At 37.5% G+C, this 13864-nt stretch overlaps 1 protein-coding gene across 1 annotated transcript; it reads right to left on the bottom strand.

Moving 5' to 3' along the window:
• Positions 1-4387: 4387 nt before the first annotated feature.
• Positions 4388-8877, bottom strand: LOC135626200 (chloroplast processing peptidase-like). Its single transcript, XM_065131343.1, has 6 exons — positions 8190-8877; positions 7312-7380; positions 7159-7227; positions 5429-5515; positions 4907-4974; positions 4388-4803 (listed from the first exon to the last, which is right to left on the bottom strand). The coding sequence occupies exons 1-6, from the start codon at positions 8784-8786 to the stop codon at positions 4671-4673; spliced, it is 1023 nt and encodes a 340-aa protein (XP_064987415.1). The 5' UTR covers positions 8787-8877; the 3' UTR covers positions 4388-4670.
• Between the last annotated feature and the right edge of the window lie 4987 nt (positions 8878-13864).

Genomic DNA, 13864 nt, shown 5'->3' with positions numbered 1-13864 from the left:
GCTAGGGATTTATCTGAGTAAGAACATATGGAATATTCCTCTCATGACACTTAGAGAGTGGATAATCCTCTATCGACACAAAATAGTCCTCGTAAGTTCGACTGCCACTCCCAATGACCAGTTATACTATATCTGGAACATCCAAACCTATAAGTTCGATATCAAAGAATGGAGCACTCATACAGGACATCCTTGGTGTCTCAAGTCTAAGGACCAGATACCTACTAGGACTACGAAATCATTGTCTAACAATAATGCATCATCAACCATCCAGTATTCCGTAAGCGGATCAATCAACAAACTTATTCTCCAATGAGTACCTGTACTATATCCCTAGTGTCCCCACACAAGCAGCTATGAGACCAGCTGCATCCATCACATGGACGGGTATATAACACACCAGTCTGTCCGGTTATCTCGATGTCCTTTTCGAGTAACCTATGACTGGGATTATTTAGGATCTATATTTAAAGGTAAATCAGTCTCATTATCGTGATCTCATCACGATTTGATTTTCATTGCACAGATCCCAAGGCATCGCAATATATACATGCATATATATAATAATCAATATAAAGTGATAAATGCCAATATATAATAAGCAAAAAAATTTCGTATTAAGTCACACGTGCCATCACTCACGTGATTGGCTTGCTAGGCACCTATGACTAGCATCAATCACAAGAAGTCTCCTTTTTTTACAGCGATGCTCACCCAAAATAACCCCTTCGAAAATCACCCTCGAAGCTCTTATCTTGTCAACCTTTTTAGTGCAGGAGCTCAGTTGATAGTAAGGGGGGCTAAGAGCTTCGGTATTGCTGGTGGGGAAGCGACCCTAGTCCTTCGGGCTTCATGGTTCAATCGCTCCTCTTGAAGTCGTGCGAAAGAGATGGCTGCTATAAGTGTGTACGGTTGTCATACTTTAACGTCTCCCCGGATCTCTGGCTTCAAGCTCTCAATGAAGGTCCCCAGTAGCTATTTTTTAGACCAATCATAAGTTTTATTAGATAACCTTTCAACCTAGTTTGGTACTACTGAATGATGGAGGTTTGTCGGATCTTTGCTAGTTGTCTGTCAATGTTCTTGTAATCAGTTGGTCCGAAGCGGATCAGTAGTCCTTTTTTGAATTGTCGCTATGAGAGGACTTCATGAGTATGTTCAAACCAGTCAAACTATTGTATGACATCCTCTTCAAGATGCATAGCTATAATTTCCACCATAGATGTGTTAGTGGTTTTGTGGTACCGAAAATATCGTTTCGCGCACGAGATTCAGCCAATCGGGTCTCCTTCCCATCTAGGGAAGTCCACCCTCATGCATGGATAGTAGAGATCAGTTATAGAGCCTCTCCTCTCTTAGAAGTCATCTCTTCGAGCCTGGTGTGATTGGTCAGAGCTATCTCCTTAATGTGATTTCTTCGGGCTTGGTGGTCGGCCTAAATTAAGTTCGTAAAGAGAGTCCGAATCTTATCCTACATTCGCGTCTCGAATGCTTCGAATTTAGCATTGATTACCTCCTCAGATGCCATAGTATATGCTTCCAAACCTGTAATATTAAGATCTCTCTTTTATTGTCAGGTTAAAGGCATGTATTGGTTGAGAGAAGTGGTGGTAAAAAAGGTTGGTAGATTAGTGGATGTAGGTTGCAGTTTTAGGCTTGTTTTGTGGCTATTTTGGGTAAGTTTGAGGGTGTGATTTGATGGAGTTTTAGGGCTATGATGGTAGTTGATGAGGGTTAGGAAAAAAAAGTTTTAGATCTGTGATACATTGCAGCAAAGGTTTGATAGAAATCGGTAGAAGTTGCTGCAGATAGGTATTGTCTTGTAAGAGCAGAATTGTCATTGAAGGAATAGTAATTTCTCGATGAAATTTCTAGCAAAAACCAAGAGATTTGAGGAGAAAATTTGATATCAAAATCTTAATTTATATAACAACAATGATGACCAATTTAATTAAGAAATTTTCGATAGTATAACAGCAAGAAAATTGGTGCAAGTTGCAATAGTAGAATTCTCGTCGAAAAATTTCAATGGTTTGCAATGAAAATTTACAGTAACATAAGAATGTTTTTAGAGATGAATTCCACGTTAGATCAATCTTAGATAGAAGCCAAGATGATCTATAAAGCGTATAAGAAATTTCATTTAAAAAAGATAGCAAATAGATCGGTTCAAGGCAATAATATATTGTTGAAATTTTCTACAGCAATCTTTCGTTCGCAAAGATGATAACTTTTATGACGAAAGGAGTTCGCAGCACGGGATAGATAAAAATATTTCTTCTTAGTATTTTGAATGAAAAATTACAGCAGCAAAAGGTATTGGTAATAGGAGAATACCATATCTCTAATGCAATTGGAGGTGACGACAGTAGATTGAATAAATCTACGGCAGAAGATGACGGTGAAGATGACGACGTTAAGAGCAATTATGACAATTGCTTGGCTGGAGGTGGGTGGCAGGGATGACAGCAAAAGCAGCAAGATCGTTGCTATGATACTAGATGATAGAACCCTAGAGGAATTTTATGTAGATTGATCTTTGAGGGAGATCACTCCTTAGAACGCTATAGGTGTTCCACCCTCTTAGAAGTCGGTCAAATGACTGTAATTGTAGATAGATCTTATTATGAAAGAGATGGAAGCTACATGCTTATATAGGGCTCCAAACCCTAGCTCTAGGGGCTGTTTCCTAAGTAAGTTATCACTTTTGTCATCAACCCTAACCAATCAGCCTAGTAAAAGGCGACGGTGGCGGCTAGGAAGCCTAAATACTCAAATATAAATCATAATCACACTTCTTTATAGGATAGAGACTGCTTCGTAGAGTTTATTATAATCTTAAGATTTTATTAGCTGATTCTTGATTAAATAGGACCCAACTCTGCTAGGGTCCTATCGCGTCTATGGGCAGTATTGGATGGGTTTGGCAGTTTATTGGTCGGTGGCATTGCAAAGCCTAATTGATTTTACCACCCATGCAATGTGCTACCACCTAGCAAATGGTCCGAGCAATGCCAAATTAGTGTTTCGATGGTCATATCATCTAAAGCTAAGTTAGTACCACCTATATCCCTATTTTCCAGTATTTTTTTTCTTAATTTACTTCACGTTTTGGCATGTTTGTTGAATATATAAATACCTCGTGATTTACTCCATGTTTTACACTACAGAGGGTCCTATGGTAGACTAATAATAGGTGCTCCTAACTCGACCAAGTCCTTCCACGGGTTTAAATAGATGAGGAAAGAAAATACGATCGATTATTTATAATCGTTAATTTCCAACTGCTTGTTGTTAGAATGGTTGAGTTGATTATAACAACCACCGAGGTGGTCGATGATGTGATACAAGGTGATGATTTTGATGATTAAAATGATATAATAGTCATTGAGGTGGTCGATTACCGTGACCATTAAATAGGGATTATCTCGACTTAGTTTGAATTAAAATTAAATCGGTTCTAAGTCAAAACGAAACATAATTGGATGATTTGATATAGAAACGAAAGTTCAATTATGATTTAAAATATAAATTAAAATTAAAATCGATGGTTTTAAATTAACTAAATACAAAATATAAATATAAATAAAATATAAATAGGTTCTGTGGTGTAGCTGTTAGTACTTTAAACTTATAGCATAATAACTTATGTTTGAATCTTTGTAGAGTAATTTATTTTTTTTATCAATCAAATTGAAATCAAAACGATTTGGTTTCAATTTTAAATTTAATAAAATCGAAATAAGTGATCATGAAACTCTAGTAGTCAAGATAGTAGAAACGGAGATGACCCATGACATGACCCGATCGTGACAATTTCGACTACAGATAGGATGATCAATGACATAACACAATCACCTCATTGCTAAGGTGGCATGATGATCGATGACATGGCATAATCATTCTTGTATAATGGTTTTCGCTACACGTGATATGACAATCGCTGACATGGCCTATCCGATGTGGCAAATTTCATCTTTTGGGTTGTGTTGATGTCCATGTTATCATTTGAGCTGGTGTACATGTGTCAAATTATGAAAGGACAATTTTGCCCCTATCAATTGTTTAATTTGCTTACAGCTACTACCACCCTTCCCTTCTTACTAGTGCTTGATTTATTGATTCTCTGATCCAGAGGTTGTTCACAAACCTGTATCTACTTATGTATTTTATCTCCAGAAGATAAAAAAGGGAAATGAATTATAAGCTTGCTAACAAAGCCCTAATCATGCTTTTGATGCATGACAAAAAAATGTAATAATTTACATAATTTAGATGCCTATGGTTGATCAGAGAGAAATTATAATAGTGCTATAATTTCGACTGCTGATGCACCAATCTTGCCGATAACTGGAATTCGAAACAGAGCAATTTCTCATGGAAAAGATAATAGTAATCTTTTTTCCTGCTGCATGTGATTTCTTAACCAAATGCATGTACCTTAGTTCTGATGAGTCACTTGACAACTGATATTAAGTTGATGCATGAACAATCTCATAAGGAAGTGGATCTTTGAAGCTTGCAGAATGTAAAGGGAAAATTGGTTTGCAAACCAATTTTCCCCATGTTATTGATTAAACGAATGAGCATTTGAAAGCTGATGGAATCAGAATTGAGGTGGTTACATCTCCCATTCAAGGCTCCAGGAATAGGATCCTACATCTTGCTTGTCATTTTGAAACTAAGCTGTTCTTTGGTTTCATATCTTCCCCACCTTCACCGAGTACTGTGCTGCCAATTCTAGTTGGTGGCCAGTATCGGAACACTGATCTGCCAAGTATGTTCTTTGCAGGAAGTGGACCCCTGAAGGATAGCTTGTCAGACAGAAGGTATCCCAGATTGAAATATTCTGATATTAAATTGAAGGGCTAAATTAATGGCTAATCTGTTAATGAAAAAAGATTACCATATGTGCGAATCATAACTGTTATTGCGATTGTCGCCCATGACAAATACAGTGTTTTCAGGCACTTGCTGCGGCAGAATGACACAATGGATGTTAAAGAAGCACATTTCTATTTTGAAGAAATTATGCTGAAAAAACAGTTGGAAACGCATTATTAAACAAAATATCATGCTTACCTGACAGGCAGAAATCTTGCTATTACCAAAAAATGCAAAAGCAAACATGTGAAGCAAGCAGAACAACTTTCACTGAATGTACAAGTTTTTTTCTTTGAAACCACAATAAAGAATGTCCCCAAGTTCAACAAGAGCGGTGATATAATTATTCCTTGATAAAGTCTGCTAATGCTCATAGCATGTCTGCTTTTCAATTTTTGTTGGACAGTAGACTACAAGGATAATTTTGCAGTTAAAAAAAAAAAAATCATGCTGGAGTATTTCTTTGCAATCTTGAAGATATATTTTACCACATATTTCTCTCATTAATTACCAAAAGCTAAAAATGAAATGATGAAATCCTTACAATTGGGCTCATCTCATAAGACGGTGACTCAAGAATGAAATCTTCGTCTTTCACTATGCCATTTACTACTAATTTGCCATTGTGAACCTGCAAAGCGAGTGAAAATCATCAGCAATTCTTTCTGCACAAATAAAAATTACGTGCTACCAAAAGCTAACAATTGGAATGCTGACGATTTGTCTTCACTCATTTATCGAATTAAAAGGAAAAATCACATACAGGAAGTAACATAAATGGGTATAAATCTAAGCAGCAGTATTGTTCCAGTTAATACAGCGAATTGCTACTCAAATCTTTATCACAAGCAGCTTTTTCATTATTCTTTAATTCAGACATGGATATATAGATAATGTTCAAAACATGATGGCCTATTTGCAGTAGGTAGCTGTTTATTAATACTTAGAGTATCTCCAACATTTGTCAACAAAGAGGATATAGGCATTTCTTTTTTTAATAACTCTACATGTTCCACACAGTTAAGTGAGGCAGGGAGAACAGACATCAGAACAAGGCCGAGTACAAACACATTCAGTATTTCAGAGCTACTTTCTTGATTTGGTCATTTGGATGCAGCTACCAGATACTTAAATTCAAATTCTCTAGTTACCCAAGAATTAACCTTGGCAAGATCACTCCTTATTGGCACTTAGCTTTCAATTGACAAACAAGGTTTCCATTAGCATATATAATCTGCAAGACATTCTTATTTACACTGTAGCTATACCCCCCTTAAAATCTGATCAGGTCAACATCCCAGGTTCATGGTATTTGTGTCCTGTACTGTGGAAATCCATGATCCAGTTTATCACAATTGGAGATGGTTCACATTTATAGCTGCAAATCAAGTAATACAAAAACAATCTGAATAATAAATCCCTACTCTAAATCCACTCAAGAAGAACTAAAAACAATGAAGCACTCAACAAGCAAATACAACATAAGAGTTTAAATCATTTATCTACAAACTTTGTCTTGTGAACCAACTAGCCCTAGACTTCATGTGCCATGGACCAATGCAAGTGCATACATCATCGCGCACACATAACATAATCCAAAATGTTGTGTTGCAGATACCTATAATTCTTATAATGCACAAAAGCATTCAAAGCTGGACTAATTTCTCCATACTAATCTGCTACAACCTATGTTTCTTTGTTAGTTAACCAAGTTACCTCAATGAGCTGGATCAACCTTGCCTGGTAGCACTATTCTCAGTTCAGAATAATCAAAGTTAAGATAGGAATAACCTGAACCAATGAACTAAAGGCAGGTGACAACCCACCAAATTAAACTAAATAAAATCTTCCAAGTGAAAAGATACAATTTGGAAACTTTAGAATTCATGGTAAGTTGGTATCCAAATATGCAGGCACTTAAGTGGTTTACCTTATCATCGTAGAACATATAAAGATCATGTAACCATTATTAGGACTTCTACATTTGAAATATGTGGCGTCTGATTCCTGGTAAGAACTCCAGAATGGGATGCCATTTCACTTATAAGATTTTATAAAGTAAATATGTCATGTCTAGGAGATCATATCAATATCTCATTCTCAACCCATTACAACAATAAGAAATGAAGTGAACATCCATACAACATCATAACATAATATAGATAGTCACACTACTTCTTCTTATCCAAACACAAAAGAATTAGAATAATATTACAATACAATTATCACTGTAAAAGTTTTGTCAATCGAGCAAAGCATAATTAAGTTACTCACTTCTACAACATCACCCTCCTTGGCAACAACTCTTTTGATAAATACATCATCATCGGTATATCCCACTTCCTGCACGTATCATTCCAGAAAGCGGAGAGGATTGTAGAAAATTTGCATACAATGAATCTTGGTCTTTGAAGGTACTTTAGTTACCTGCAAAACTGGTGGGCTTTTGAAGATGACTATGTCATTTACACATGGTTTTCTGAAGTAATACGAAACCTAATGAAAGAAGAAATACAATTAGATGCAGCAATTTTAGGTGCACAAATCACATCTTCACCTGGTAAGCATTCATAATTTTGAATTGATGAAAACATTATCCGAGAAAGCAGAAAATTAATGGGCAAAAATATGACTGAGTTACACCAATGTGACTTTTTATAGAAAGATGAAAGGGGAAACCAACATAAAAAATCACTAAGAGCTGAAGTTATCCCTCCGATGGGTTAAGCTTTAGCATTTACTAGCCATTAGTTTGTACTAGATTTTCTACAGACGAGACAATTTCCAGAGTTTAACATGTATGCTTTACAGCTTACAAGTAATATGTATATTACAAAGCATGCCAATTTTGAGTCATTTTAGGGCAAGAAAATTCCATGATCATGCACAATAAAATTTTTCCAAACTCAAGTTCTTGGGGTTAAACAAGCCCAAGTGCCTCGTTGCACTAAATTTTTTTCCGGCTGTTTATGACACCAACAGGGATGGTACAGGTTAGGAGTGGCAAAAACCAACCTTCCAACCAACTCAACGCGATCTTAGTTTGGGGTCCTAACCCCAAATCATGCACGCAGCTTGGGGTAATCATTTTGTATGCAGCAACAGCATCAAGAACTTGAATCCGATATTTTTTTCTTCAATACTTTAGCAACCAAGCCAACAATCAAATCAGTTCCCGTAAGAATAACACAATAAAATCCAAATTTCGTTCCCCCTTCTAAGAACTTCAACAGAACTGATGATAAAAATTGAACTTTGACTACTAATTGGATAAAGATCATCAGATTAAAAGCAAAGGAGGGTACCTTCTCGGCGACAACGCGGTCACCGATATCAAACGTTGGGTACATCGAAAGAGAAGGAATGAACCGCGGCTCGGCTATGAACGTTCGGAAGGCCAAGGAAATCGCCAACGCCCCCAAGATAGTCTTCGCATCCTCCTTGGTAATACTCACCCATTCCGGTAAAAGGCCCTTCTTTTTCTCCTTCTCATCCCCCTCCTCTCCTCCATTCCCACCTCCTCCGTCGCCATTTCCACCGCCACCACTCTTCCAGTCAGACAGCGGCGGAGAGTCGACCTCGCCGTCCCGCGCTTCCACTCCTCTCCCACATCCGACCTGACTCCGGCGCTGCCTCGGCCGGGAAACCCAAAAGTTGGAGCTTTTCGGCGGGGAAATGCAGCGGGCGGAACTAAAGGTGAGATTTTTGGAGGAGCAGATGCATCTGGAGGGATTGGGGTTGGGGTTCTCGGTGGGTAATTGAGAGGTGGAGCAAGAAAAGGAGGTGGAGAAGTTGGTGGCTCTGGTTACGGAGTTCTTGGACGAGGAGGAGGACGAGAGGAGGTGATTGGGTTTGATATTAGGGCTTTGGGAGGTGGGAGAGAAGAACTGGAGAGAAGACATTATCTTCGTCTTCGTCGCCTCCTTCCCTTCCCTCCTCGCAGATAAACCAAAGCTCGAGCTAAGAGTTACCAACAAAATGAAGAATGGGAGGGACGCGCTTTTAGATTGATTTGTGGGCACGGCAATGTCAAATCAATTGGCGATGCATCGTTGAGATCAATTAGATGGCAGCCGATTAATTTTTCTCAAAAATAATATGAAATTCACATATTAATTTAAAGGCGAATTCTTGACATCAATTATTTAAAGGCGAATTCCTATAGAAAAGCTTGGACTAATTATATATTAATATTATAATTAACTATCTTTAATATCTCAATCTTTATGCTTTTACAAGTTATATTAAGTTCCTATACTTATGAAAGTAAAACATTTAACTGTATTACTTCAATAAATTTTTTTCTCTTAATTTTTAATCATATAAAATTATCTTTTTAATTTTTTATAAGAATATTAAAGTTTCACTTTAGTAAATAAATATAAGAATCCAAATATAATTTTTGAAAGTATAAGAATCGAAATGTTAAAGATAACTAATTACAAATATAATATATAATTAATCAAAAATTTTATATATTTTAATTTTTTAAATAATTTTTTTATTTTTTTTTAAGGTTTTTCTCTTCTTCCGGTTCTATAAATTGAAATGAACCAAATTAATAATAAAAAATAAATAATGTTAAAAGTTATGAAAATTAGGAAAAAATATTCTGGAAGGCATAAAATTCTATATCCGGGTCTTTATTTACTGAATAATATTGAAATGTATAGATATTAAAACTAAATTTGAATACCTTTAAAAGTTATAAAATTATTCTGGAATATTTAAAAATATAAATAACTGAAATATTTTGATATGTATGGTAAATTATTTTAAATATATTATATTATAATTTTAATTCTATTTCATAAGCTTATTTTCCAAAAAATAAAATTATTTTACTGAAAAGCATGGAGCCGTTTGATGAACTAAATCTGTGGGTAAAACCAAGAAAAGATAAAAAAGACAGAAAAAGAACCAAAATAGGGGTGCTTTTTAGGACAAAGAGTTTTTTCTTTTTCGAATTCACTCATTATTTTGTATAAGTAATGATTTTTATATTATCTTATAAATATAACTAATGCACATGTCGATGGTGCTCGGGTTGATTAATTGTACGGATATGAAGAAATAAAAGGTATTATCAGTTTTTGTGTGAGCAAACGATAATGTTATATTTATTAACCAGATTTAGGGATGAAAATGTATTTGTAAACTCTGATAAAAAAAAGGGATAAATTTTTTGGCCATTTTCCTTTAAAAATATCTTTATTTTGGGCGTTTCCCAAATAGTTTTTCCCATTTTGATTTTTTCTAAATCATAATCCCTAATTTAAAAACTATTCAAATTATCCTTCTTCGTTCTATTTCATTGATGTTAACGTTGTGGAGTTGTCTACCTCATCAAACCTGTTGTCACTTATTCTTCCATATATCATTATCCTTTGTCGCCTCCACCATCACCCATGTGCTTTATATCACCTCCCCTCCCCTCTACCTTGTTAGAATCATTGCTCATAGTCCTCACAAGAGGAAGGAGGGGGTGGGAGAACTATTGTCACCATCTGCCCCACCAAAATCATCACCCGCAACCCTTATAAGAGGAAGAAGGAGGTGTGAGAGCCATTATCGTCACCTCCTTCTTGCACGAGAGCTATGGGGGTGGTAGCTTTGATGATATAGATGGTGACAGTAAATCAGAGTACTAGCAGGAGCCTTCATGCCTTCTCATTCCTCATGCGAGAGCTACATATGGTAGCTTTGGTAGGATAAAAGGCAATAGCCATTCCATGAGAGCTGCGGGTGGCAACTCCGACAAGACAGAGGAGATGGGAGGCAATGTAAGACATAGGACGATAGCGGAGGAGGTGAGAATAGATCGAACCGAGCAGTCGATGATAACAAGGGCGACGATGGAAACATGATAAAAGAGGAGAGATAATTTGGATATTTTTAAATTATAGGGTATGATTTAAAAAATTAAAATAAATATAATTATTTTAAAAAATATCTAAAATAAGGATATTTTTTAAGGAGAATCACCCTTAAAAAAAAATTTGTGTGGAAGAAGGCACATGAACAATTTGAGTGAACTTGGCAAGGAACAAAGGTGCCACTTGACAATCAAAAGAAAGTGTCAACAATAGTGATTTGGTATATTCTTTCTTTTGGCCACTAAGTTTAGGATATCTTTCAATTTGTGTGTGAAGTTAGGCAAATCTGCCATAAGGGATCTATTTGATTGAAAGGAAAGATGAAAAGATTCCAAGATTTTTTTTTTTTGGTGGCATTTAGAATGTAAAAGAAAGAAATAAAAATGAATGCTCATTTATTTCATGTTCTTGGAAGGCAGGAAATTTGAATTTTAGTCATCCCTTGAAATGTTTCACAAAAATTACAGAAAAGAAAAGGAGCAGCAAAATATATCATTCACTAGAGATTTAAAAGAAGTCCAAAGAAAATTATCTTCTTAGTCTACTAATAAATAAACCCACCCCATTTACCACTCAGCTCATGGCATGTCATTCAAAGAAAATGAAAGACTATAAAGGTGTTTTTATGATCTGAACAATCTCTTTTTCACTAAGATATTAGACTTACATACACACCTTCTTCCTGTTCACCGTTCATGGTAGAAATAACGCCCTAATAAAGGATTAATTTTAATATGAGAAATATTATCAACCCACCTCTATAACTAGCTGTCTTATTGACCTTAAACTACTATCCTAAAATATTTAAATCAAAATGAATGATATTCACTCTTTTAATCCTTATAAATTAATTTAAAATTTGTTTTTCTTCGAACATTATCAATAGTCAAATCATGATGTGTCTTTAATCTCATTAACATTATCAAAAAGGACAAGGAATTATTAGATTAAGTGATAGATAAAAATGCACACAAATGCAAAGCCTCCACCATCTCACAATATGGTGAGATCTAAACACAACCTAGAGATTGATTGCTAACATAACATTCAGACAATAGGAATCAGTGGAGGCAAAACAAAGCAGGTCAACACTGAATATGATCACTGCCTTTAGCATTACAAGTGAACGAATGAAGCAATATTTTGTATGTCGCCATGTGGGAGGACATTTATTTATTACCACTGTAAGTCCCAATTTGTCATGAATGGTCGTCGCGTACCCATAATAACTCCGTTCGATGAATCGTTCGTCAGTCTTATCTACATGTACAGCTACTTGGCAGCCTGTTTTGCCTTGGTTTTGAGTCATTTTGCTTGTAAAAATGTAAGTTCGAACAAGTTGCAGCGCTACAAAGTGACCGCTCACCGAATCGAGCAAAACAGCCCCAAAACAACCCAAAACAGCTCCGTTTTCGTGTGCCGCAGGCTGTTTTCTGTAGCCCATCTTTGCTCACCAAAATGTCAGCCATCTCAGCCCCTTTGAATGCCCCGGGTGGCACAGAGCTGGATGGGGCTTCGGTATAGTGTCGGGCGTTGAACAACCTTTCGCAAGTTCGCACGTTCCCTTAACGGGAACTTGTTGTCATGTCCGACACCCGATGAGTAGCTGTTTATGGACTTGCAGCTATTCGTTCAACCCTCTAAAGTCCTTGTTTTTTCCCTCTCCCTCTTTTCTCTTGTGCACGTAAGGTGCTCGCTGAATTGCTTATAAATCTTCCCCTCTTTTCGCGAGACATCGGGACTTATCCGTCGCTTGTTCTTTCGAACTAATCAACTTTCTCTTTTACAGGTCCTTCGAGACCTGTGAAAGATTGCAAGTGGGCTGATCTTTATGGAGCAATATCGCAAGGGTGAAGCGCGACTTAGGCAACGCAAACTAAGTTCGCGTCTTTACCGCAAGGGTGCCTCGCGACTTAGGCAATTCTAGCTAAGGTCGTGATATTGTGGTATCAGAGCGGGCAAGCACTTCGAGCGAGTAGCGAAGTAACTTCGCAACTTCTCCATGGCAAAGCATCGTGGTGAATCAAGACGAGGCAAGCCGAACCCTTGCCCCAAGCAGCCGCAGGTGGGCTGCATGTGCACACTCGCTCTTAGGCTATTGGAGCCGCTCAAGAGGATCGCGACAGCGAACATGATGAGCGAGAAGTTGGCTACTCTCCGCGAGCGAAGGAGGCTCAATCTAGAGCGCCAACTAGGAAAAAGAGTCACAAGGAGAGACTCACAATGGCAAAAACCCGCTTGGATGTTCTTGAAGCGAGCATGGAGGAACTCTACCATGGCCAACAAAGGCTTGTTGGGGTAGAGAGCTCGCAAGAGGAAGTGGAGTCCAGGATCGACAAGGTCAAGGCCCTAGTCGACCGATTGTCTGATGACACCTAAGACTCCGTGCAACACTTACAGGATGTTGTGGCAGAACTCATTCAAATGTGGTCATGCTCACAAGAGAACTAAATGCGGGAGGAAGCAACACCTGCGTTGCCTTATGGTTATGGAGGGGCTAGAGATGCCAAAGAGCTCGAGAATTTTCTGTCCGACATGGAACAATACTTTCGAGCTACGAGGTCCGATTCTGAAGATACCAAAGTTTTTATACAATGTATCTGAACGGAGATGCGAAACTTTGGTGGCGAACCCGTTGGGAGGAGATCCAACAAGGTCAGTGTCATGTTGACACATGGGAGGACTTGAAGCGGGAGTTGAGAACTCAGTTCCTACCAGAGAACACAGAGTTCATCGCAAGAAGGAAGTTGAGACAACTCTGCTAGAGTACCACCATTCGAGACTATGTGAAATAATTTTCTGCACTAATGCTGGACATACAGGACATGTCTGAGAAGGACAAGTTATTTAGCTTCCTCGATGGTTTGAAGCCATGGGCTGAACAAGAACTAAATCGAAGGAATTTCATCGATGTGGTCGGGGCAATTGCTACTACAAAAAGGCTCACCGACTTTGTTTCCTTCAAAGACCTAGGGAGAAGGAAATAATCTTCAGGTAATCGCCCTCCAAAACATTCTCGAGAGAAGGAGCTCGAGGGCGAACAAAAGACGAAGAGTTCCCACAAAGGGCCAAGCCCGAAAGGCAAGGCCCCGAAACCTGGCGGA

The sequence above is a fragment of the Musa acuminata genome, chromosome BXJ2-11, assembly GCF_036884655.1.
Source record: "Musa acuminata AAA Group cultivar baxijiao chromosome BXJ2-11, Cavendish_Baxijiao_AAA, whole genome shotgun sequence".
Taxonomy (NCBI): Eukaryota; Viridiplantae; Streptophyta; class Magnoliopsida; order Zingiberales; family Musaceae; genus Musa; species Musa acuminata.
This window is presented reverse-complemented; position numbering and strand designations above follow the sequence as displayed.